The sequence below is a fragment of the Scatophagus argus genome, chromosome 23 (genome assembly GCF_020382885.2).
Source record: "Scatophagus argus isolate fScaArg1 chromosome 23, fScaArg1.pri, whole genome shotgun sequence".
In the NCBI taxonomy this organism is placed as follows: Eukaryota; Metazoa; Chordata; class Actinopteri; family Scatophagidae; genus Scatophagus; species Scatophagus argus.
The window spans coordinates 12,941,463-12,967,338 of NC_058515.1; the positions used below are offsets into that span (position 1 = coordinate 12,941,463).

The 25,876-nt window shown below is 40.3% G+C and overlaps 2 protein-coding genes across 6 annotated transcripts in view; one reads left to right on the plus strand and one right to left on the minus strand.

The window, feature by feature from the left end:
* The first annotated feature begins 2,809 nt into the window (after positions 1-2,809).
* On the plus strand, positions 2,810-10,198 carry zgc:92429 (uncharacterized protein LOC445063 homolog). The gene is made up of 11 exons (XM_046381515.1): positions 2,810-3,316; positions 3,977-4,026; positions 4,142-4,198; positions 4,804-4,958; positions 5,251-5,354; positions 6,739-6,791; positions 7,374-7,444; positions 7,833-7,935; positions 8,306-8,425; positions 9,399-9,461; positions 9,571-10,198. The coding sequence occupies exons 1-11, from the start codon at positions 3,253-3,255 to the stop codon at positions 9,988-9,990; spliced, it is 1,260 nt and encodes a 419-aa protein (XP_046237471.1). The 5' UTR covers positions 2,810-3,252; the 3' UTR covers positions 9,991-10,198.
* Positions 10,199-16,509: 6,311 nt separating this feature from the next.
* si:dkey-172j4.3 (diacylglycerol kinase delta) overlaps positions 16,510-25,876 on the minus strand; it is a 55,719-nt gene continuing 46,352 nt past the window's right edge. For 4 of the 5 annotated variants that reach the window (XM_046379993.1, XM_046379992.1, XM_046379995.1 and 1 more), the window contains 7 exons: positions 24,714-24,848; positions 23,747-23,910; positions 22,773-22,878; positions 22,287-22,376; positions 21,410-21,523; positions 21,194-21,320; positions 16,510-20,529 (listed from right to left, as the gene is read on the minus strand). In XM_046379993.1, coding sequence (XP_046235949.1) covers positions 20,477-20,529; positions 21,194-21,320; positions 21,410-21,523; positions 22,287-22,376; positions 22,773-22,878; positions 23,747-23,910; positions 24,714-24,848 — 789 coding nt within the window. In that variant the 3' untranslated portion in view covers positions 16,510-20,476. Of the gene's footprint in view, positions 20,530-21,106; positions 21,321-21,409; positions 21,524-22,286; positions 22,377-22,772; positions 22,879-23,746; positions 23,911-24,713; positions 24,849-25,876 lie in introns of all 5 variants that reach the window. The other variant, XM_046379991.1, reaches the window with a different exon arrangement.

Genomic DNA, 25,876 nt, shown 5'->3' on the forward strand with positions numbered 1-25,876 from the left:
TCTCTCCTCTCGTTGTCCCTGTTTTAAAACGTATCCGTCTGTGGAGGCGAAGGGCGTGATGGATCACAAATCGCAGACCAAATCGTTCGCCGTCCACGACAGCAAAGTTCGTTGGCTGTTGGGCCGAATCTGACAGATGTTTGTACGGTCGTTAAACGGGCCGCTGTAGCAAAACAGAGCGCCAAACTTTCGTGTTACCTCTCACAAAGATGTCACATTTATTACTCGCAGCACGTGGCGACGAACTTCAGTCGAAAACCTGCCAAGTGAAATGAACAAAACAAAAAGAGAGAGGCTGTTTAACGGGCGAATTTCGTCGTTTTGTCAGTGAGTCGGTGTGTGTTGAATCAAAGATCTCTTGTGCACGTTTTTTTTACGACATCTTCGGTTTGTTTATTTTTTTTCTTGGTAAGAACCCTCGGATTGCTGCCTCACTCTTCTGTATATAGAGAAATACACACATTCACGACACAGAGCTTAAAGACATACTCTCATAATCTGAAACTGCGTTATTTTGCATTTACTCTTTATTTTTCTGAAAGATATTAGCGTTGTCACAGCAGTATATTGGTATGAATACTCCTCGGTGGGGACGGGCTCAACGGACAGACGATGCACATCAGGATCAACCATGAATTCTCAATGATGCCAAATGTTTTTTGAGCAGAGTTCACCTTTTAACCTGTCTCTCTCTCTTCTCGGTCTCCTCCTCCATCTCTTTGTACATTTTTTTCTATTTATTTAAAGCAGAAATATATGGATTGTATCAAGCATGGAAAGGCAAACAAATGTTACCGTTGACAAGAATCACAGGCTTTTATTTTACAGCAGTATATTTGTTTATTCTCGGGATTTGTTCTCTCTCTCTCTCTCTCTTTTGGAAGAAATAAAAACTCATTTTCCATTCCTAAATGCTGTCTGTCTCTTGAGTTTCGATCTCGACGCACGACTCAAATCCAAGGAGTCTGTAAATCTTTAAAACGTACTTTAAAGTTTCAGCTGATATAAATTCAAGGCCTTGACATGTCAAACTGTGTGTCCTCTGGTTTTTAATTGCAGTGCCAGAGGGGATGTGTGTGAGGATGTGTTTTCTTAATTCAGCTTACTTTTCTTGTGAGATCTCAGCCCATGTTTTAACCCATCCAGTCTGTGTGTCAGCAGTCTCATATTTTCCTCGTTTATCCTGGAAAAATTTACTGATTCAGATTCATGTAAAGTAAGACTTCCACCGACAGGAACCGGTCGTCATCTGGGGTTAAATACTTTGATTAAGGGCACGTTTTTGTTTAGTCGAGACAAATTAAATTAAACTCCTTTCCCTGTTGGGGAATCAATTTGCTCAGTAATTCAATTCAGTTCAATTCAGTTTTATTTAAAGTGCCAATTCATAACAGAGCATTTGGCCACAGTGGCGAGGAAACACTTCCTTTTAACAGGCAGAAACCTCGAGCAGAACCAGACTCAGTGTAGACGGCCTTCTGCTGTGACCACCTGGGAGGGAGAGGGGGGAGAGGAGAGACAGGGACGATAGAGAGAACAGTGCAGAGCAGGAGCAGCAGGATCCAGGCAGGGCCATAGAGGGTTCTGGGTCCAGCAGCAGTACCAGGCCTCAGGAGGGCGGGGTAGGAGATTCTGGATCCAGCAACATGCTCCAGAAGTGCTGAGAAAAGATGGAGCACAAGAGCTCCGGGGGAGAGGGCGAGTTAGTGCTGTACCAGTGATGGGACATGATGAGTGAGTCCCCCTGCTCTGAAAGCTCGGGGTCTAAGGATCTCCCCCAGCTATCTGAACCTATAGCAGCATAACCAGGGGTTGGTCCAGGCAGAGCCTGAACAGTCCTAACCATAGGCTGTCAAAAAGGTCTTTACTCTTAAACATAGAGTAGGAGTGCAAAAACTGTAACAAAGTAGTAAGGTGTAAAAAAAGTAAGGTGAAAAAGAATTAAAAGTATTCTGCTGTGCTTCATTTTCAGTTGCATATGGCAGGAAGTCAGCTCCTTAAAACAGGAAGAGGGTGCTGTTTTTCACCATCAAGGAGTGAAGTTAGTGTTAGTAATATGTAATGTCACAGACAGGTGACCTGTTTATGAGGTGGCCTGTTGTCGTTTATATTGTAATATCTGTCATCCTGGGCTCAGAGAGGCTGAACACAAACGGTTTCATTATTCAAAGCTCAGTGGGAACCTACTTTTTAATCTCTCACTGTGGGAGAGCCGTGGTTGCAGCAACACACGGACGTCAGACGTGTTTTAGGTCGACATGTCGCAACAGGCGTGTGTGCACAGGTGTACACAGTATACAGGTGTATACTAAAACAAAAGACTGTGAGTAGACCTCGAAATGAGTGCTAAATTGTATGCTTTAGTTTGGTTTTCCCACTGTTAGAGGGAATATGGGACTCTTCAAAGGTGTTGCTGCAGGTGTGTGTAAGTATACACTTGGCCAAAAGTATGTGGACACTCTTAAAGTGTGCCTTTAACTTTGTGTAAAATAGGTGACACAAGTCCTGTTTCCTCTTCCTTAAAACATGACGACGTGTCTTGGACCCACGCCAGGCACATGAAGAACACTGGCACATTGGCCTGATCACCCAGCATCAGTGCTGGACCTCACTAATGCTCATGTGGTTGAACGGGAGCAAATTCCTGCAGCCACATAACTAAATCTGATGGAGAGCCCGAAACCATAAAGATATTAAAGATGTGCCTATGATATGATTTTAGATTAAAATGTCCACAAATACACCTGCAGCACAGTTTGAGTCCCCTTTACTATGTCGTCATGAGGGTTTTCCCTGGAAAATACACACTCAGTATTTTTTGGCACTGCAAGCCAGGCCCGACTAACTTGAATATTCAGCAGCTAAAACAGCACTCTCCCGCTTCACCTGAATGAGGTTTGGACCCCGTAGATCTGCTAAGAGAAAGTGACAGAAACCCAGGAGTCGTCAGTCCCATCGTGGCCACAGCAGACCCGACTGTGACAGCCGACGCTCAGCAGGAGGAATGTCAACCCCCACCTCCAGATAAGATTTGACAGCTGAAAACTGAGGGAGGAGGAGGAGGAGGAGGGAGGTGAAGCTGCTATTTTTATCTTTCATTCAGCCAGGGCCAACCAGAGAAAGAGAGAGAGAGAGAGACCCCTTCTCTCTTTCCGATCTCTCCAGAAGGTTCTGGAGGTCCGAGCACAGCATTAAGACCGGGAGAAGCCGACCGAGAGGCGAAGAAGAAGTCACACGAAACGACAGACCAACATGGCTCTGCTGTGCTACAACAAAGGCTGTGGGCAGACGTTTGACCCTGACAAGAGCAACGAGGGTAAGATCCCGTCTGGTTCTTTGGCTGCTTTAGCATTGTGGTTGGAGGACATGAGGCCTCAGTGGACGTCACGCTCACACACACTGTTCACAGTGTTTTCATGTGCTTTACTTCTGACCCTAAACAACTCATTTAAAACCTCTCCTGGTAACAGTTTTGACATGTTTTCTTAAATCCTGACTAAATGACTTCTTCGTTCAGGCTTCTCTTCCACTAACAGTGTTTCAGTCTGAGATTGGCTTTATGTCTGTGTTTTTATTTTGAAAGTCTGCTCTTGTGATTCTGGTGTTTGTCGGCACAAATTAATGTAAAGTTTGGCTCTAAGATTTGACCGATTCATTAAAAACACTAAAGATAAATACGGCACAGGTGAGTGGAGCTCACTCTGAGGGTTTGAACTCACTCTTACTAAACACAACACGTGGATATGAGACTAATTTTATGCTCTGGATTAGCCGGCAAACACTGGACAAGTCGGTTTGTGTGTCTGACAGAGAGAGACGCATGAGACGACTGTCTTTCCAGCAACCGACTTCCTTTTATGGGACACCTCTCAACTGTAGTGACCCCTATGGACAGCTGGTACACCCTGCTGACTGTGTGTGTGTGTGTGTGTGTGTCCATCTGTGACGGTCTCTTTCTTTCTTTTTCGTCCAAAAGAATCCTGCGTCCATCATCCAGGTGTTCCCATCTTTCACGACGCTCTCAAGGTAAAAGTAATAAATAAGCACACAAATTTAAATTTTCACTTTCGTTTAGCTGAATCGAAACAACAACAAAAAAAACAACAAAATCACTCGTGTTTTCTGTGTTTTTGTCCTCCAGGGTTGGTCCTGCTGCAGGAAAAGGACAACAGACTTCTCAGAGTTTCTCTCCATCAAGGTAACTGTTTACTGTTGGTCTTGTTCACCTGGAGACACACACACACACACACACACGAGTACATTTACTCAAGTGTCGTACTTGACTATTTTGTTTTCATGCCGCTTTAAAGTTTTAATCACAAATTGAACGATTTTGCATTAAAGTTTTACAAAGAGCTTCTGAAACATTAAAGCCCACGACAGGCGTTAACGACATTAATGTGTTTTTTTTCTTTCATGACGTTGAGCCTTGACAAACACTGTGAAGGTGATCGTGACCACGCCCCCCACCGTTTTCTGAACTTTTACAAATCAAACAATCAATCGATTAGTGGAGAAAAAAAATAAAAATCAGCAGGTCAGTTCATGATAATCAGTAATCATTAGCTGCAGTCCTGCAGTTCTCCTCCTCAACAGCAGCAGTAAAGTCCTGCTTTGCAGTGTGGGCGTTTTACTGCATTGAGTACTTTTACTTTTAATACTTGAATACATTTTCCTTACTGTACTTATACACATTTACTGACAGTTTCAATGCCTTGACTTGTAACAAAGTATTTTTTTAGTACTTTTACTGAAGTAAAGCATGCGACCCTCCGTAAACTGACGGCTGTGCTCTGAACGCAGGGCTGCACCCGCGGGCGCCACAGCAGCGTGAAGCCCCAGGAGCCTCTGAGGCCGGAGGTGTCATCAGATAAGGGCGGGATTAAGCACACCAACGACTCCGAGATCATCTACCAGGGACCCAAATCTGCTGAGACGCTGCAGAAGGAGAGACCCAGGTGTGTGTGTGTGTGTGTGTGTGTGAGGCCCAGGCGAGATTCCTCCTTTGGCTGATTTTGCATAAGATAACTGGCATGTGTTGTCGTACGTCCGCCTCCCTGTTGCTCTCAGTGTTTGCATTCACTCAAAAGAGGTCAGGATGAGGGCACCTGAAGCTCTCCTGGAATAAATCATTCAGTGGGTAACAACGTGTATCAGTCTGCGCTGAAGGCTCTGTGTTCGTTTCCCAGCACCAGCATGTTGACGTGTGTGTGTGTGTGTGTGTGTGTGTGTGTGTGTGTGTGTGTGCAGTTCAGACGAGGCCAAGACCAAGCTGCCCTGCAAAGTGTCTGCGTCGCTGGTTCAGGCGCTGGAGAAGCTGGACATCAGCAAGAAGGCCGAGAAGGAGAAGCGAGGTCTGTTTTCTCACCGTTCCTGAACACATCACATCACATCACAGCAACGAAAAATCCCAAACTTATTAAATCAAACTTATTAAAACATCAGTATTTTTTAAAAAAAGGAGGGAGACTTGCTTAGAATACAGCAAGAATGTTTTGTTAATTTTATTTATTTGTTTCGAGAATTCAACCTTTAAAGAAAACAAAAAAAGTTGCAGGTTTAGCACTTTACATTAGAAAATGAGTGAAACAAGTTGATTTGTGTGAAAAACAGGCTGATTTATTCATACTGTACGCCTGTTATTAAACTTTAAACACACTCAAACTTATGGCTAAAACCTGAAAAGAAAGAACATTTATTTTATTTATTTATCTTGTAGAGCAGGTTTTCATTCATTCATTTTGTCAATAATTAAGACGTCCTGATTTACCTAAAAGGTGTGATTAAAATCTGCCGGTGCAGGTGGGAACGTTTCAACCCGTTTTAAGAGTTTTCTTTAACGGTTTGTATCTTCAAACTACAAACGCGATTCCAAAAAAGTTGAGACGCTGAGTAAAACATAAATAAACCAGAATGTGATCATTTGCTAATCCCTTTAAACATCATTTCTCATTTTAAAACATTCCATGTTTTACCTCATCGGCTTCATTATGCTTATTCTGGATTAGATTTTCAAACCAGCTGGGACAGCCTAAAAAAAACACACCTGTTTGGATCCTTCCACAGGTGAACAGGCTCACCTGGGATCAGGATCCTGACTGTCCTTGAAGGGTCCACCACTTGGTGAAACACGATTGTAGATGCGATGTCACCACATGGGCTCAGGAAGACTTTGGAAAACTGTTTGCTTGTTTGCAAACGATTTGCAGTCTGTTTTTATTTACGTTTCACTCAGCGTCACGACTTGTTTGGAATCAAGGCTGCAGGAAAAAACAAATAAGATGGCTGGAAGAGAAAGTGTTGAGTGCTAACGAAGGCTGCTGCACACCAGACAAACTTCGTGTTAGAAGAAGTTTACTGGTACAGCAGACGGGCTGGAAAAATCAAAGTGTGTTCTTGCATCTAAAGTGTGCACATGAGATGTGTTTCCGTATAATTACATGTTTTTGGGGTTTTTTTTTGGTTTTCTGTGCAAGTTGGATGCATAATTCAACAACACTTTACGGACATCTGCGTGGAGATGCCTGAAAAAGATTTGCGGCAGGACTTAAAACAAACTAATTTGGACTGTAAACCGGTCAAGATGTTTTTCCTGCTCTGGCAGAGTTTCTCACTTGTTTTTGTTTTGTTTTTTCCACAAAACAAATCCTTCAAGCGCAGGCAAAACCCCACTTGAGGATGAAGTTATTTCTGGTTGTGATTTGCTCGCCTCACATTTGTCCTTTTGTCTTCTGACAGAGAGCCAAACTGTGATGCCGGGGACCCGATGCAAGAACACAGGATGCAAAACCGTGAGTGTTTGTAGACGAATGCCTGCCGGTGTTAGAAAGTTTATTAACATCGCCATCTTGTGGCCAGAATGGGCAACAACACGTATTCATGTATTTTGTCACTTTTTCAGCCTGTTCTGGTCCTGTGATCCCACTTTGGGTTTTCCTCCAAAACGCTTCTGACATCAGTGGTGGACCATAAATGATTACGTTTACTTGAATACATCGTTTAAATGCAATTTAGAGATACTATTAACAGTTCATGCTACTCTTTACTTCCATGTTTTAGTTCAGTTTACTTTAGTTTTAGCGTAGTGTAATACTGTAATATTTACTCCACTAAATCCAACTGACAGCTGTTATTGTTTGCCTTGCAGGTTAAAATATTACATGCAGTTTTATAGCTTTAACCCAAAAGTACATAAAGTTCCATTTTTTAATGCCTAATAATTACTGTCATCACTGTAGGAAAATATTAAATAAGAACTGACTGAATAAAATTATGTGTTATAGACTGTTGTATTCTAAAATTTTTACTTGGGCTCGCGAGTCCAAGATTGAGAAACTCTAATCTGTTAAGCCATATTGTGTCTGTGTGTTCAGGTGTATCAGGGCCCAGAGACGGACATGGAGGTCTGCACCCACCACCCCGGAGCTCCCGTCTTCCACGAGGGGTAAGACGCACAGAGACGCAAGCACGTGTTTCCACTTCTTTACTTCAGGACATTACAAAGGCGTTATACATAATCCACCGAAACAAAATCCTAATTACAATCTTTATTTGCATAACTCCCTTTTCAAAACATAATTAGACCTCTTCTGCGAGGGAGGAACGCAAACAAAACAAAACTGAAGGCCATGTAAGCAAAGCGAGAAACATGAAAGCTGAAACATGAAAGAGGGAAGATCAGACAATTAATGAAACATCAGCAATTAAAAACAAATCCGCAACACTGCAGCCTTTAAAAGTAAATTCAACTGAAACTGCTCTTTGAATCGCATGAAGTATACGAACAGTTTGTTAATGTGCTAGAACTACTTCTCAGTTTGTTTCGTGTTTAGGTATAAGTACTGGAGCTGCTGCTGCATAAAGACAATAGATTTCAACGCTTTCCTCGACCAGAAGGGCTGCAGCACGGGGAAGCACCGCTGGGTTCCAAAACAGGTACACACTGTACACCACCTGAGGGTGGGGCGGGTGGGGGTGCTGTATTACTGGCAGACAGAACAGAAAAAGCTGTCTTCAATGTTAGCAGGAAATGCAGCTAGAAATGGCCCTGAAAGTTGACAAAATGCCCCTGAAATACAAAAACTCTAACACAACATCTAAAATTACATCTTTTTTTATATGAAGTTTGGTGTGTTTCTAGTTTTTGGCAGTGAAACACACCAGCTGGAAGGGGAGAATAAGTCTGCAGCTACGCCTAAGCTAACGTAGGCGTAGTGAACATGATCTGCAAATCATGTACTAAAAATAGTCAACTATCCCAAGTGTTTCTTTGAGGCTGACCTTTTGCCTGTGTGTGTGTTTACAGGACAGGAAGAAGGTGGCGTGTCGACATGACTGGCACCAGACAGGAAACAATGTTGTCGTGACGATTTATGCCAAAAACACAAACCCAGACTTTTGTTCCATAGAGGCCAACCGGACAGTGGTGAGTGTTTTACACACAGTTAGCATTCATTCCTGAGAATTTACACTCTGCTCTAAGTTAATGCACTGGCTGTGGACACACACTGACAAGAGAAATGATCAGCTCTGACTGTGGTCCTGCAGTGCCTCGTTCCCACCACAGGGTGGCGACCATAATACACAACACACTGACTCTCTGAACTTAACTCTGCAGGCTAACTGTATGCAACAACATTGACTCTGACTCTTGCTAGCACAACGTTAGCCGAGAAGTTATCTCCTGCTGCCAAGTCACATCTAAGGTTTGCGTTGTTTACTTGAGTACTGAACAATGTTTCCACTGCATGGAAACCTGGAGTGCACTGCTTCAGGAAATAAAACCTTACATACAACTTGGCAGCAAGAGATACTTCTGTGACAAAAAGATAATGTTATGCTAGCAAGAGTCAGAGTCAATGTTGTTGCATACAGCCTGTGAATATTCTCATTCCTCCAGGTCATGGTTATCTCAAGGAAATTCAATCGAATGCAACTGGACTTAGTTATTTGTCTTTGAAGACGTTTCACCTCTCATCCAAGAGGCTTCATCAGTTCATGCTCGCTTGACCAGGCTGGGACTAGTCCAACTAGCTGTCTCTCCAACGACTGTCTCTCAACGACTGTCTCTCAACGACTGTCGTTTGTCACAAGGGGGCACTAAACGAGCCTATGTCACCACTGGCCATGTGAATGCCTCCTCAGAGGTTAAATACCTGGGTCTCCACACCAGCTAGTTGGACTAGTCCCAGCCTAGTCAAGCGAGCATGAACTGATGAAGCCTGTTGGATGAGAGGTGAAACGTCTTCAAAGACAAATAACTAAGTCCAGTTGTATTCGATTGAATTTCCTTGAGATATTGTTGCATACAGTTAGCCTAGATTCAAAGGCCAACAGTCCATGTATTAATGCTTAAACCTGTTAATAAATTTCTCTTATTCTTGTTTTACTCCCTTTAGCTCTCCTGTCAAATCCAATTTGAGGACAATAAGATTTTTAAGAGGGACTTCCACCTCTGGGGCGTGAGTATCTGCTGAACTGAACTCAACTGTCACTTCTCTTACAATGTGAACAGTTAAGACACTGAATATAAAGCAAAATTTCATCAGCTCTTCCCATCCAACAATTCAGGTGGTGAATGTGGACCAGAGTTCGGTCAACTTGGTCCCATCCAAAGTGGAGATCACCCTCCGCAAGGCCGACCAGGTGGCCTGGGGCAAACTGGAGGACCCCAACTACAAACCTGAGCCCGAGCCAGAGGAGTCCTCGGCTGAAACCACAGAGTCGCACCAGGCCGACTGGGACATCGAAGATGACGACATCAGCGACTCGGACGATGACTGGGCTTACGACACGCCACAGAAGAAGAATGGCAAAGATGAACAGAACAAAGGCGAAGGGATGCCGAATTTACAGAGGAAGGAGGTGGAGGAGGAAATGAAGAAGGCGATGGAGGAGAGAAAGAGGGCGGAGGAGGAGAGGAAGAAGCTGGAGGAGCAGAGAAGGCAGGAGGAAGGAGGAGAATACGAAGACATGCCAGACCTCGAGTAACTCCTGACAAACAAAATGAAGATTTGCATTAGCAAGATTGTTGAAACTGATTTTTTGTAATGAAACAAATGTTAAATTCTAGAACCATTACATCTGATCTCTGTGTTTACTGGGTTCAAGTGAGTGAGGCTTTCCTCTTAAAATGTGAATATATTCATGCACAGCTGGATAAAATGGTACAACAAATAAATTTAAGCAGAAAGAATAAGCTTAACGATTCATTTAAAAGCCTAATGAATTAATTTAGTATCCATAAGCTGCAGCTACATACGCACATACATACATATACACATACCTACATACATGCACACATACATATATCCACACATACATACATACATACATGCAAACACACACACATACATACATACATAAATACATACAAACATGCATACATTCATACATACACACATATGTACACACATGCATACATACACACACACACACACACATACTTACATACACATATCCACACATACATAAATACATACATACATGCACACACACACACACGTATATACATACATACATTCATACATCCACATACACACACGTACATACATATATACATTCATACGTACACATGCACATACATGCATACACACACACACATACATGCATCCATAAAAACATGTATACATACTTACATACATGCACACACACACATATGTACATAAATACATACATACATATATCCACACATACATAAATACATACACATACATTCAGAAATACACACATGTATACATAAATACATACATGCACACACATACATACATACATACATGCATACATTCACACACACACATGTACATACATACATTCATACATACACACATATGTATACATACATACACACATACATATATCCACACAAACATAAATACATACATACATGCATACACACACACGTACATACATACAAACATGCATACATTCATACATACACACATACATAAATACATACATACACGCATATACACACAGACATGTACATACATACATTCATACATACAAACATGCATACATTCATACATGCACACACACATGTACATACATACATTCATACATACACACATGTACATATATGCATTCATACATACACACACATACTTACACACACATACATACATACTTGCATCCATACATACATGCACACACACACACACGTATATACATACATACATTCATATGTACACACAGACTTACATACAAACATACATACATCCACACATACATTCATACATGCATAAACACACATACACACAGGTACATACAAATATTCATACGTACACATGCACATACATACGTACATACACACACATATGTACATACATGCATACATACATACATTCATACATACACACATACATGTATGGACATACATACATACTTGCACACACACACACACACTTATGTACATGCATACATTTATTCATACATACACACATACTTACATAGAAACATACATACATCCGCACATACATTCATACATACATACATGCACACACACATGTACATACATACATCCGCACATACATTCATACATACAAACATTCATACATGCACACACACACATATGTACATACATACATACACACATACATATATCCACACATACATACATACATACATGTATACACACACACACATACATACATTCATACATAAATACATACACACATGCATACATACATACATACATACATACAAACATGCATACATTCATACATGCACACACACATGTACATACATACATTCACACATATGTACATACATGCATACATACATACACACACACATACTTACATACACGCATACATAAATACATACATGCACACACACACATACATTCATACATAAATACATACACACATGCATACATACATACATATAAACATGCATACATTCATACATGCACACACACACATGTACATACATACATTCATACATACACACATGTATACATACATACATACATGCACACACACATATGTACATACATACATACATACACATATACATATATCCACACATACATACACACATACATATATCCACACATACATAAATACATACATACATCCATACACACACACACACGTACATACATACATACATACATACATTCATACATACAAACATTCATACATGCACACACACACATGTACACATACATACATACATACATGCATTCATACATACAAACATGCATACATTCATACATGCACACACACATGTACATACATACATTCATACATACACACATGTACATATATGCATATATACATACACACACATACTTACATACACACATACATATATCCACACATACATAAATACATACATACACGCATATACACACACACGTACATACATACATATATACATATGTGTGTATGTATGAATGTATGCATGTATGTACATACATACATTCATACATACACACATATGTACATACATGCATACATCCATACATACTTACATACACACATACATATATCCACACATATATAAACACATACATACATGCATACACACACACACATGTACATACATACATACATACATTCATACATACAAACATGCATACATTCATACATGCACACACACATGTACATACATACATTCATACATACATATATGCATGTACATATATGCATACATACATACACACACATACTTACACACACATACATACATACTTGCATCCATACATACATGCACACACACACACGTATATACATACATACATTCATATGTACACACAGACTTACATACAAACATACATACATCCACACATACATTCATACATGCATAAACACACATACACACACGTACATACAAATATTCATACGTACACATGCACATACATACGTACATACACACACATATGTACATACATGCATATATACATACATTCATACATACACACACATGTACATACATGCATACATACATACATTCATACATACACACATACATGTATGGACATACATACATACTTGCACACACACACACACACTTATGTACATGCATACATTTATTCATACATACATACATGCACACACACACATGTACATACATACATACATGCATCCATACAAACATGTATACATACATACATGCACACACACACATATGTACATACATACATACACACATACATATATCCACACATACATACATACATACATGTATACACACACACACATACATACATTCATACATAAATACATACACACATGCATACATACATACATACATACATACAAACATGCATACATTCATACATGCACACACACATGTACATACATACATTCACACATATGTACATACATGCATACATACATACACACACATATTTACATACACACATACATAAATACATACATGCACACACACACATACATTCATACATAAATACATACACACATGCATACATACATACATATAAACATGCATACATTCATACATGCACACACACACATGTACATACATACATTCATACATACACACACATATGTACATACATACATACATACACATATACATATATCCACACATACATACATACATACATACATCTATACACACACACACACGTACATACATACATACATACATTCATACATACAAACATGCATACATTCATACATGCACACATACATGTACATACATACATTCATACATACACACATGTACATATATGCATACATACATACACACACATACTTACATACACACATACATATATCCACACATACATAAATACATACATACACGCATATACACACACACACGTACATACATACATATATACATATGTGTGTATGTATGAATGTATGCATGTATGTACATACATACATTCATACATACACACATATGTACATACATGCATACATCCATACATACTTACATACACACATACATATATCCACACATATATAAACACATACATACATGCATACACACACACACATGTACATACATACATACATACATTCATACATACAAACATGCATACATTCATACATGCACACACACATGTACATACATACATTCATACATACACACATGTACATATATGCATACATACATACACACACATACTTACACACACATACATACATACTTGCATCCATACATACATGCACACACACACACGTATATACATACATACATTCATATGTACACACAGACTTACATACAAACATACATACATCCACACATACATTCATACATGCATAAACACACATACACACAGGTACATACAAATATTCATACGTACACATGCACATACATACATACATGCATACACACACACATACATGCATCCATACAAACATGTGTACATACTTACATGCATGCACACACACATATGTACATACATACATACATTCATACATATACACACGTACATACATGCATATATACATACACACATACATTTAGACATACATAAATACATACATACATATTTGCACACACACATTCTTACATACATGTATCCATAGAAACATGCATACATTCATACACACACACATACACACACTTATGTACATACATTCATTCATACATACACACACACATACTTACATAGAAACATACATACATCCACACACACGTACATACATACATTCAGACATACATATTTCCACACATACATAAATACATACATACACACACATACTTACGTATACATACATTTGCACACACATATTTACATACACACACATAAATCCACACATACATAAATACATACATGCATACATACACACACATGTACATACATGCATAGATACATACATACACACACATACTTACGTACACATACATTCGCACACACATATTTACATACACACATAAATCCACATATACATAAATACATACATGTATCCAAACATAAATGCATACATACACACACACACACATACATACACACATATGAACATTTATGCATACATACATACATGTATCCATACATACATGCACACATACATATGTGCATACATACATACGTATATATGCATAAATAAATACATAAATGCATTCATACACACATACATACATTAATACAAAGATGTAAATGCATCCATATATACATGCACACATATATACACACACGTACATTTATACACATACGTATATAAATACATACATACATTCATTGATACATGTATCTTTACATGCATGCACACATACATTTTTCTTACAATGTGAACAGTTAAGTCACTGAATATAAAGCAAAATTTCATCAGTGCTCTCCAACCAACACTTAAGGTGGTGAATGTTGACCAGAGTTCAGTCAACTTGGTTCCATCCAAAGTGGAGATCGCAATGTTAAATTCTAGAACCATTACGTCTGATCTCTGCGTTTACTGGGTTCAAACCCAAATGAAATGTGGTACTTTAAAACCATGTTTTAATTTTGAACATTGCTGATGGAAATTTAAGGGGTTGATTTTCCTGAAGCTCACTTACTTACATCTTTTCTCAGAGAACACTGTATTTTTTAAAAAAAAAAAATAAAGTGAGGCTTTCCTCTTAAAATGTGGATATTTTTATGCACAGCTGGATAAAATGTTACAAAAAATAAAGACATCATCTATCTGAATTTCTGTCTTTTTTTGTTGATGCCGACAAACAGCTAAAATCAAACCAGACAAATGGCCAGGAGAGTTGTTATCCATCACACGTACTCCACATTTAAGCAGAAAGATTAAGATTAATTATTCATTTAAAAGCCTAATGAATCAATTTAGTATCCATAAGCTGCAGCTTAAAACAAAACAGTTTCCCTTTAGAGCTTATTAGTCATGCTGAAACTGTATTTCCACACATGGTTTTTCATTAATACAAGCCTATTGTACATCAGCAAACACAACCTACACTGTATGACTCACTGCCCAGCTTTACTACAAGCTGAGAAAGATTGGAACAAGATATGGCCTCATTGTTTAGAGTAAAGCATTGTTAGTCCTATCAAACAGGAGTCTTAAGTTACATGAAGGTTACTTGTATTTTGCCTTGTCTCAACACTGATTAGGACGTTGTTCCTGAAAAAGACAAGAGTATCCATCAGCTTCACATCTACACGAGCAACTGTGGGGGAAATCAGAGGCAGCCACAGTTCTTGCTGTCCCCATGTGGTATCTCCACACATATGCAGGACTCATAGCTACACCTAAACCCTTACAAAGTTTCACAACTTCTTTGAACTTATTTAAGACGAGAAGATGCCTTTGAAAGTGGCCCATCGAGAACAGCTATAAAGACTTCTACCTTTAGATGTGGTCGGATGACACGTCGCACAACGCAGTTCGTCTGAAGCAGTGCTGAGGCCTTCACTTTTCTCTCATGCTGCAAAAGTAACAGAACTCAAGTGATAAAGGTTAATGGGTGAATGGGCAACAAAAACAAAAACACCTGCAATTTACGGAACATCGCTGGCAAAAGCTGTGGTCACATTTCAAAATAGACAATCATGTTCAACACATCACACCAAAGGACACAAGCTTCACGCTTCAAGAAGTCATTTAATCTCCAAAGGGTTTGCGCTGACTTTGTGTTTGTTACACACTGCACACAATAACACAATAAAACACCTCGCGACACACAAGGTCGTGCAACATCAAGTCTGGCTTCCAGCATTGCGCACACAGTCTATAGGCTGTTCAGATCGAGGGTTTGGGGGGTGCATTCACAGATGTTGTCTATGGAAATACTGTTGCACAAACATGGCGGGGTGTTTGTAATCTGTGGATTCGTTTCAGTTTCTCAGCTCCATTCAACTCCTTGGAAGAGTTTCAGTCGAAAAAAAAAGACAAAAACGTGTAGGAAATAAAAGATGTAAGAAGTAATGTTTTAAAAAAGACACAACTGCAGTTAAAAGATAATTAAACATAGGCAAGTAGTATCTCAAAATGGCTTCCATAAATGTTTGTACCCATCGTTCATTTTCAGCACAACAAAATGCTAACTAAAGCAGAGGGTTTTCTTTCTGAGTAGATGTTACAGTTTCAAAAATCACACACAAAGTGCAGAATGTGTAAACGATTCACTGGTAGTCTGTAATAACACTGGAGAATTTCTCTGACTTTGGCTTACTTCAATGTTGGTTGACTTTTTTTGAATACCATTTGGAAACCAATTGGTGTTAACATTGGACAGACACTTCACTGAGTTGGCAACGGAATGACACATGATCATACGTAATAGCACTGGCGTTAAATGGGAGATCTCAAGCTGCTGTGGGAGATGTACAACCACTGATGTAATAAACATTTGTGTATACATCTTTATATGTTTATCATTCTTTTACATTTGGTTATATATATTACATTTTATCCACACATTTTGTCCGTATACATTTATCATAAATAAAAGATTTCTGTCATCAAATCAATTCAAAAAAATAAAATAAAACAACAATCAAAACCTTTAACACGCACACAAATGTCTTTTTTTTCCCCGTTAAGTTTGCTTCTTCGTAAAGTGCAAGGCAAGATACAGTAAACTTTGAAATGTACGACATAAGCAACTTTCGCATCTGAAGCTCGCGCCCTCTCTCTCTCTCTCTCACACACACACACACACACACACCTTGTATGTCTCATAACCCATTGAACTCAGTACATACTTGGCACAACACCACTAAAGCCTCTAAGGTGTAGAGCATATAGCTGGCACACTATGGATACAGTAGCACAGTCCTACCACAGCTGATCATCTACAGCGCCTCACAGTGACTCCGCCCTGTCCAAGGTTAGCTTGAGTTAGCACATGTAAATCAGTGAGAAAATCAAAAACTAACCCTTTACATGAGTGGGGGGAAGAAAAGCACAGAAATAATCCTTTACAAGTTCACAGCCTGCTTTGAGGATGTAATAAACAAGTTAAAGCTTGAAAAAAGCAGTTTGACACTTCTTGATGAGACCTGAGTCAAAGTGTCTTAGCCTTAATGTTTTGTCCCTCTTTTTTGTAGTTTTTAAAGTGGTGGTTAACTGTAGTCTAGAAGTCTAGAAAACAAACACTTTTCTATGTTTTTCACAAAAAATGTAGTTAACTCCACCTGGCAGACAGTTTGTAGACTGTTGTAGCTCATATTTAACTCAGGTTTAATCTTAACTAGAGAACATTACTTCTTTATTACATCCTGGCAGTTAAAACTTAAAGTACTTAAAGCAATAAACTGATATTCTAAGAAATTCACATTTTTGCTGTCTTGCAGAGCATTAAGATCAGAAGAACCGCATAAAGATTAGACTTAGCTTCACAACGTGTTCAGCATAGCTTGTCACAAAGCACTAGAAGCATGGGAAACAGCTAGCCTAGCCTAGCTCCAAGTAAAGCTCCAGCGATCACAAAGTTGTCTTATCAACTGGATTTATTAGTTTTAAAAAAGATCCTTTTGAGCTTTTTCTTAAATTCATCAAAGCAAAGATGCTAGCTTCAAACGTTTTTGTAAACAGGTGACACGAGTTGTACTTGGTAGCTAGTGAGCAAGCTGATAACACATTCTGCGACGCGCTGGAAGGCGTACTTTACTTTTGACAGGGAAACCCTGTCGACAACTCTTCAATTGTTCTTTATGCTAAGCTAAGCTAACCCTATGGGGAAGCTTTACTTACTGCACTGATATGAAACAAACAAACAAGTATTAATCTTTTTAGTTATCTTGTGGTAACACAGCAAATAAGTGACTTTCCCAAAAAAATCAAACTCTCAAGAATATTACTGTAAAACTTGGGTAGTAGTTGCCTCAGGAACGGATAAACGTGGATATTTAGGCATTTTCGAATGGCAGCACGTGTACAACAGCACTGAAAATAACAGATACATGAAACTTTTGTGTTTGTTTTAACCTGCTTGGAGTGTAAATCGATACACTCTTTAAGTTTGGACAACAAAGTAAAGTATTTGACATACATTTAAGTGTTTTCTTTGTTTTGTTTTTTTTTTTTGCTAAATAAGTGTTGTCTTGCTGTGAAACTCAGAAAATCTGGCGTGACAAGCAGGTTAGAACAAAAACAACTGATTTGCAAACGCTGCTCCTCCGAACAAACAAACTAAAATTCAATACTTCGAGGCAACTTCAGCCCTCACTGTGAGGCGAAGAAAGGCTAAGTATGCATGCAGGGACACACAGAACAGCATTAATTGGCTTTCATTATATGCACGGTGGGCAAAGAGTTTTGTCAAAGGGGGAAGCAGCAAAGCCAGGACAGCTTCACAGATTACCATTGGGAAAATAAAATATACAAAAAATATATATGCTGTTAATAATAATCATAATAATGATAATAGATTTTAACCAGAGACAAGGCAAAATCAAATTCCACTGACTCTTATTCTTATATTACATTTACAATCACAAGTATGGCAAAGAAGGAGTAATACGCTGAGTAGCTGTAATGTTTTACCAATGTGTCCTTGATGCTTCCTCCTCCTGTAAACACCTTCACCATATACTGCCAAATACAGCTGAGTCATTCCATCTGGTACTGTACCTCAAAACGGGTGGAAAAAACAAAACAAAAACAATTTTTTTTTTTTTACTTTAAATCCCAGAGTCAACCCTTTTCATGAGGCTCAATTCCAGATGAAATGACTCATCGCATAAAAACCTTGTTTGTTTTTTTTTGTTTGTTTTTTGTTTGCAGCGTGGCTGCATAGCCTCGTACCACACTAGTCAGACAACAGGATATTAAGAACCACTTTAGAACCACAACAGCAGAACCTGAAATCTCATATAATTCATAATTTAACGTCATCATTATTCACAGGTTAATACAAGTCCACACGAGTACATTCCTCAGTACATTTTTTGCAACATTTAAGATATTCCCCAGTTCAGTAGATGATAAGTTTGAGATGTTTCAGTTTGTTCATTTTGCTGATTTGTTGCCGTTTCAGTTCTCATGGCAGTAGCAACAACAAATAAATACTCTTTGAAAGTCTTGACAAAGAAAAAAGGCTATTCATAAGTTCAGAAATAGAACGATTAAAAGTTAAAGAGAAAAGAATTACAAGGTTGTAACATCTTCTGACAGTTAGAAAATAAAATGGCTGCACTCGACATGCGAGGAGAGCACCATGTGAACACAATTCTTTGTCAAAGAAAAAAAATATTGCGAGAACGCTTTGGTTCTGCGCCTCCCTCGTCCCCTCTTTGATTCACTGCTGGCCACGGCAAATTCCAAAATCAAACAGGTAAACTGAACCAAAAGCAGAACCTCAGTGGTGAAGCCATGCAAAACCAGTCCCCTTTACCTTCAATACACATTTAAAAAGAAAAAAAAGGAGAGGAAAGAAAGCTCCTCCCTGCAAAATGGAGGGTAAAGAACTTAAAAACAGCATAAAAGTTGCAAAGATTTTTCCTCTTCTTCCTCTGTCAGGCCACTGGGTATTGCAGGGGAGGAGAACAGGAGGGGAGCTCCTCATCCCTGGATGAAACGAGGGCAGTAATAAAGCACCTCACGCTTCAATTGCCTGAGGAATCTGCCTCACCAGGTCCACCTCTGATATCCCAAGCTCCTGCAGGAGAGAGAAAATCGAAAAACATTACCAGCATGCCGAAAAAATATGACAATCTGCAGACGGAGTTTAGTGTTTCACCTCTTGAAGGTGTACATTTTCTCTGGAAGACATCAAAAACAAAGCTGCCTCCACGAAACAAACGGATTAAAACCTGAACCAAAATGGCTGCTTAACATCTTCATCTTAAGTGTGGTTAATTTTAACAACAAAACCTTCAAAGATGTCCAGCTCTGATTAGAGGACACTGCTGGCCGCCAGTTATTTAGTGAACTTCAAGACTGACTTCTGAAAAGACAGAATCAGAAAAGGATCATCAAAAGGCTCCATCAAGTCAATGTCAACCACACATACCTGGGTCACCTGTGATCCCGAGATCAGGACAGCCTTTACCTGAACTGTAGTTTGTCTCAGGTTAGTCTGTAGTAGTAGTAACAGACTCTATACATGTTACCAACCCATAAATAAATGTCCGGATTGGGCCTGGGAGTTTTCTTTGTTTTGTTTTTTCTTTACAGCTGGCATACGTTTGGCAAACAGTATCAAATACTGCAGAAACTGTTATCAATCTTCTTACAAATGCTTTATCTCGTGCTGATCCAGCTGAAGTATGGATTCTGCTTCTAGACAAAAGGAACTGAAATGATTCTCCCAGTGAGGTTACCAGAGAGAGAGCTGTTGGACTTCTGCTTGTGCAGCTTCTCTCGCTCCTTCTTCCCTTTGGGTATGATTTTCAGCTTCATGCTGCTGCTGCTGCTGCTGCTGCTCTTACTGCTGGCCCTCACTGAGTCCTGAAATAAAGAAGCAGCGCAGGCCATTGGACTCTCACGCGGGAAATGGACTGAGACATGTTCCAGATTTTGACTCGCACACAGCTCACCTCCTCTGAACACTGCATGAGCGGACAGATCCAGTGGATGTCGTCCAGCTTGTGGAGCTCAGCGCTGAGGCTGTTCAGAGACGACCGAAGCTCCTCCTCCTCCGGAGAATCCGACTGCGGAGCATCAAGAGTTCATCGTTCAACTCGATATCTTCTATTTGCTCACGGTGACAGATAAAAATGTACAATGGCTAAAAATGTTAAATGCCAAACATCTGCTCTGTTTTTCCGCCATCTGAGGATGGAGTACACTTCGACACCCTGTGTATACTATGCAAATTCACAGATTTGCAAGCAGTGAACATCTGCGAAGCTGTAATTCAGCCAACATTTGGGACGTATTGCAAATTCTTTCAAACTGAAGCCGATTTGCATGTTCTGCTAACACATTCTGTTTGCTGCCTTATGCCGTCTCAACGCAAGTAAGTGCAGGCAAGCAAAATCACCACCTGAGGCTCATTGATTCAGCGTCTCAGAGTTACGTAAGATAAAACTGGTGAAAGTTTATCGCGGTTAGTTCAGTCTGAAAAGGCATTTCAAAACCGCGGAAGATAAAAAGCAAAGCAGACCCGTGCAGATAAAAAGCGAGCAGAGGCTGATGTAAGTATGTCATGCCACAGGCTGTCATTATCTTTGCTCTTTTTGCACACCCTGATGGGATATCATGAGGTAAAATTTCTTACAATGTAAATAAAGCTATAGCAAACAAAAACCCACACAAAGACAATAAACTGGCAGCAGAGGCTGAAATGTGAGACGTCGAGGGTTTGAATGGCGTCAGCGGAGACGGAGAGACAGACAGCGTCGACGCAGAGAATGGCGAGGGAAACAAAGAGAACAGCAGAGAGAAGACGTGGATGAAATAGCAGAGTTGTACCAGTAGTTTTCCATCAAGCAGCATCCTGGTCTCAGCCTGCAGAACTTTGCTGCTGTTGACGATTTCCACCGCCGTGCTGCGACTCAGACACTGAAAACACAAATTCACCACTTCCTTTAAAGCTGAGGATGCAGATGATATGTGTCCACTTAGGTTAATATAAGATGTTAAGAAACACATAAAATATACCACAAACTGCAAACTGAACTGCATTCAGCTTGTTATTATATTCTATCTGCAAAGATCTGTTCAAACGTCCTTTGTCTAAACTCTCTTTTCATTTCCCACATTTCCCAGTGACCTTTGAATGCCACTTTCCATCACTGATGTGTTTCAGGTCAACAGACTGCACCATTAACAGCCTGTGGACTGATGCCAGGCTGCAGCGTATTGCAGAAAACCTGCACGCTTTCCTCCTCCATTTGTCAGTCAAATCAGCCTTATGTCCATCCATCTGTCCCCCTTTCCTCCATCTCGGTCTCTTACCTCTGGGCTGGACAGTTTGGCCTCCGTGAGCACCAGGGCGGTGGCGTTGACGGCGTGAGCCAACTCCTGCTCCACTGCCTTGTGGGTCTTGGCTGCCTCGCGGATCCTGGGGAGGACGAGGGAGGAAAATCACGGACTTGAAAGAGCTGTGATTATTATTTCAACGAGCTGAAAAGGCACAATTATGGTGATTATTCCAACAAGTTGTCTCAGCCTGCTGATGGGACAAAAGCCCTGTTTTGTATCTGTCTCTCCCACCTTCGAGCTCAGTTTGTTAGTGAACGTGAATGACAAAACTGCACAGCGGAAACGAACACCCGCACTCAGACTCAGGTGGAGAAGGCACACACCTTTCGCTGTGTCTTCAAATCAGCCTTATCACATATCTTTTCATCTGTTTTGTGCCACTACAAGGAATCCCCTTTGTGGTCGCGTCTCGGCTTTTGAGATGAGTTTACACGTGTAATTAAAATAATTGCCATCCTTACTGAGGGGAATTTGGTTTTCCAAATGTGACTGAGAAGATCCTAATAAAGCAGAAACGCTGAGAAGCCCTCAGAGGGACACAAGTGGTTCATCAGTGCAACAGAAATCTGTTAGCAAATAAACCAGCTAATTGCCGTGGGATAAACGAATCCCAGAATGTAGAGCCAAAGCCCCGTGTCCCCTTTGTATTCTTAACCCAAAACACACACAAATAAGAGGAAATATGAGAGGCCTTAATGCAAATTTTTGAAAAGAATCAGAGTGTAGAGAGCCTGAGTTTAGCACTTGCATTAATGAATTTGTCTCCCATTAAAGTGCGTTATCTGATTTACACACCGGACAAGGACCGCCGAACGCATCAGCACAAAGATTCACACTCAAAATCTGGTCCTGGAAGCGACGTTTGTGACAGGTTTATTAATGACACTGTGAAATATGTTAGCTGAAGGAGATTTGGGGTCAGACAGAAGGTTTTATTTTTCCCTCACTTATTGATGAGAGTGTCGGCCACGATGCCCAGCTGCTGAACCTGAGCGCACTCCTCCTCAGTCAGGTACTCCATGGACTGCTGGGAGTTAAGGCGGGGCCTGCTGGCGCGGTAGCTGTCGATCTTCCTCTTGTCCTCCCACGACTTCAGTGTGCTCTCGAACGCCTGCGTGTGCAAAGATGGCAAAAAAGATTTAAGCCCCAAGTCACTTATCGACTCCAATCACATGCGTCTGCTCCTTTTCAAAAGTGAGACGTCGTGAATTTTTCAAAGAAACGTCCGCTGCGCTTGGCGGTATTCGAACTGAGGAGCGATGTGACGCGATTCAGTGTGGCTCGTCAAGTGTGAGTCGTCAAGGCAGCAATCTGAGCGAGGACACGAGAGGTTTGAGCACACGTAGGTGCGTTTTACCTCACGGCCAGACTGAGACGCAACAGACAACAATCTTTTTATCTGTGAATCAGAAGTAAGTGAATAGAAAAGAAAGAAAAGGCTGTTTTATTACATCCACATATGAATTTTATAGAACAACCTGTCAATAATCGTGCCTCAACCGGGCATCCAGCAGGGACGGCGCTCGCCTGAAACATTACTGTCACCATTTGACTGACTAAGAGCCACATTTAGGAGGATAAAACCAGTGAGGCAACATTCTTCTCTCTCCGTGGCACTTAAGGAGGGAAACCATGGAAACAAACTGCCCAAATGTGCTTGGCTCAAGAGAGCTCTCAAAGGTTTGAGCAGCGTGAAGAGAGAACAAACACAGTGGGTATGAATTTGATTTAAGAAATCCTGAAATAGAAAGAGTCAGCAGCATGTGCAGAGAGCTGGAGAGCCTGGAGAGCTGAGGGTGGATTTTCAGCTGCATTATTTATGAAAGGAAGACTATTCAAAGCCAAGTATACAGTGAAAATCACACATAAAACTTCAGTTTATAGATTATATTATTCATATGAGCTGGACGTTACTCTGTCTCTGGTGAGCATCTGTGCCCGGTTCTTGTGGACAATCTTGACGATGCCAGGAGGCTGGATCCAGGCCTCTCCGTCCACCTGCACAGGGACCCCCTCCTCCCCGAGGATGGTGATCTTCACCTGGCGGCACTGAGACGCAACAGAGCAGAAAACAGCAGCTGTCAGATGAGACGTCTTGTTCTTTTTCTGCTTCCACAAAGTTTTTTTTTCCAACAGCTATTCCCTGCTTGACGTCCCTTTTTCCCTCCGTCTTTAGACATCGAGCACCTCATGTGATCCCGTTAAACCTGCACCAGTGAAAGTCACATGTATGGGAGCGCCGTGTCGTCATTGGTATTAAGATGGAGGATTCGTGTTGTTAAAATTCCTGATGTGCCGTCTTTTCTCTTCCATCCCCCTCAAAACTGTGACATTCTGTTTTAACCCAAATATTATCAAATTAAAGTCAAAACACCACTTAAATGCTTCAAATACAAATCCTCGTGACTGAAAAGGAGAGGAGTGTTTCTCATTCACTTTAGGGGTTTAGAAGATTAAAATAAACACCAGTACATAAGCTATCCTTGGAGCCGAGCTGCTAACCCCTACACAATAACAACAAGGTTTTTGTTTGTTGTTCGGCGGCATGAGAATTTAAGTGCTTTAACTTAATTTTGCAGCTATTTGGAATCACGTCAGGCGACAACATCGGCTAAATATCTGACAAGACTCATGTTGTGTTTACACCACGTATAAAGCAAAGTTTTCACATGGTGTGTTTACATACAAAGTCAGTGCATACAAAGACGCAATTTCCCTTCTGTTCACGCCAGCCGCTGTGGTTGACGTAAATACACAAAAAGTCATCATTCCTATATTCATGCGAGTTGAAAGTTTAGCCAGTCAGAGAGTGAAATTAACACACACAATCTCATTGCTAGCTTACGGCTAATGTACAGTAAGGCATTCTGGCTGTAGCAAATGATTCCACGGTCAAACCTGTTGGAGTGACCCACCACGACAATTCACTTTGCTTCCAAAAGTATGTAGCCGTGCTGGTATGCTATCTCTGTGAGGCTGTATTTATACACAGCGGTGCTAAATGCTAGCATCAGCACGCTAACAAACAACAACATCAAGATGACACCAGTCTTCACCAATGTTGAGAAACAAACAGC

Excerpts from the sequence above, each read along its gene's own strand:
- zgc:92429 (XM_046381515.1), top strand. The coding sequence starts at position 3,253 with ATGGCTCTGCTGTGCTACAACAAAGGCTGTGGGCAGACGTTTGACCCT. Across the intron at positions 3,317-3,976 it reads CCCTGACAAGAGCAACGAGG|AATCCTGCGTCCATCATCCA; the intron begins GTAAGATCCCGT and ends TTCGTCCAAAAG. Across the intron at positions 7,936-8,305 it reads ACCGCTGGGTTCCAAAACAG|GACAGGAAGAAGGTGGCGTG; the intron begins GTACACACTGTA and ends GTGTGTTTACAG.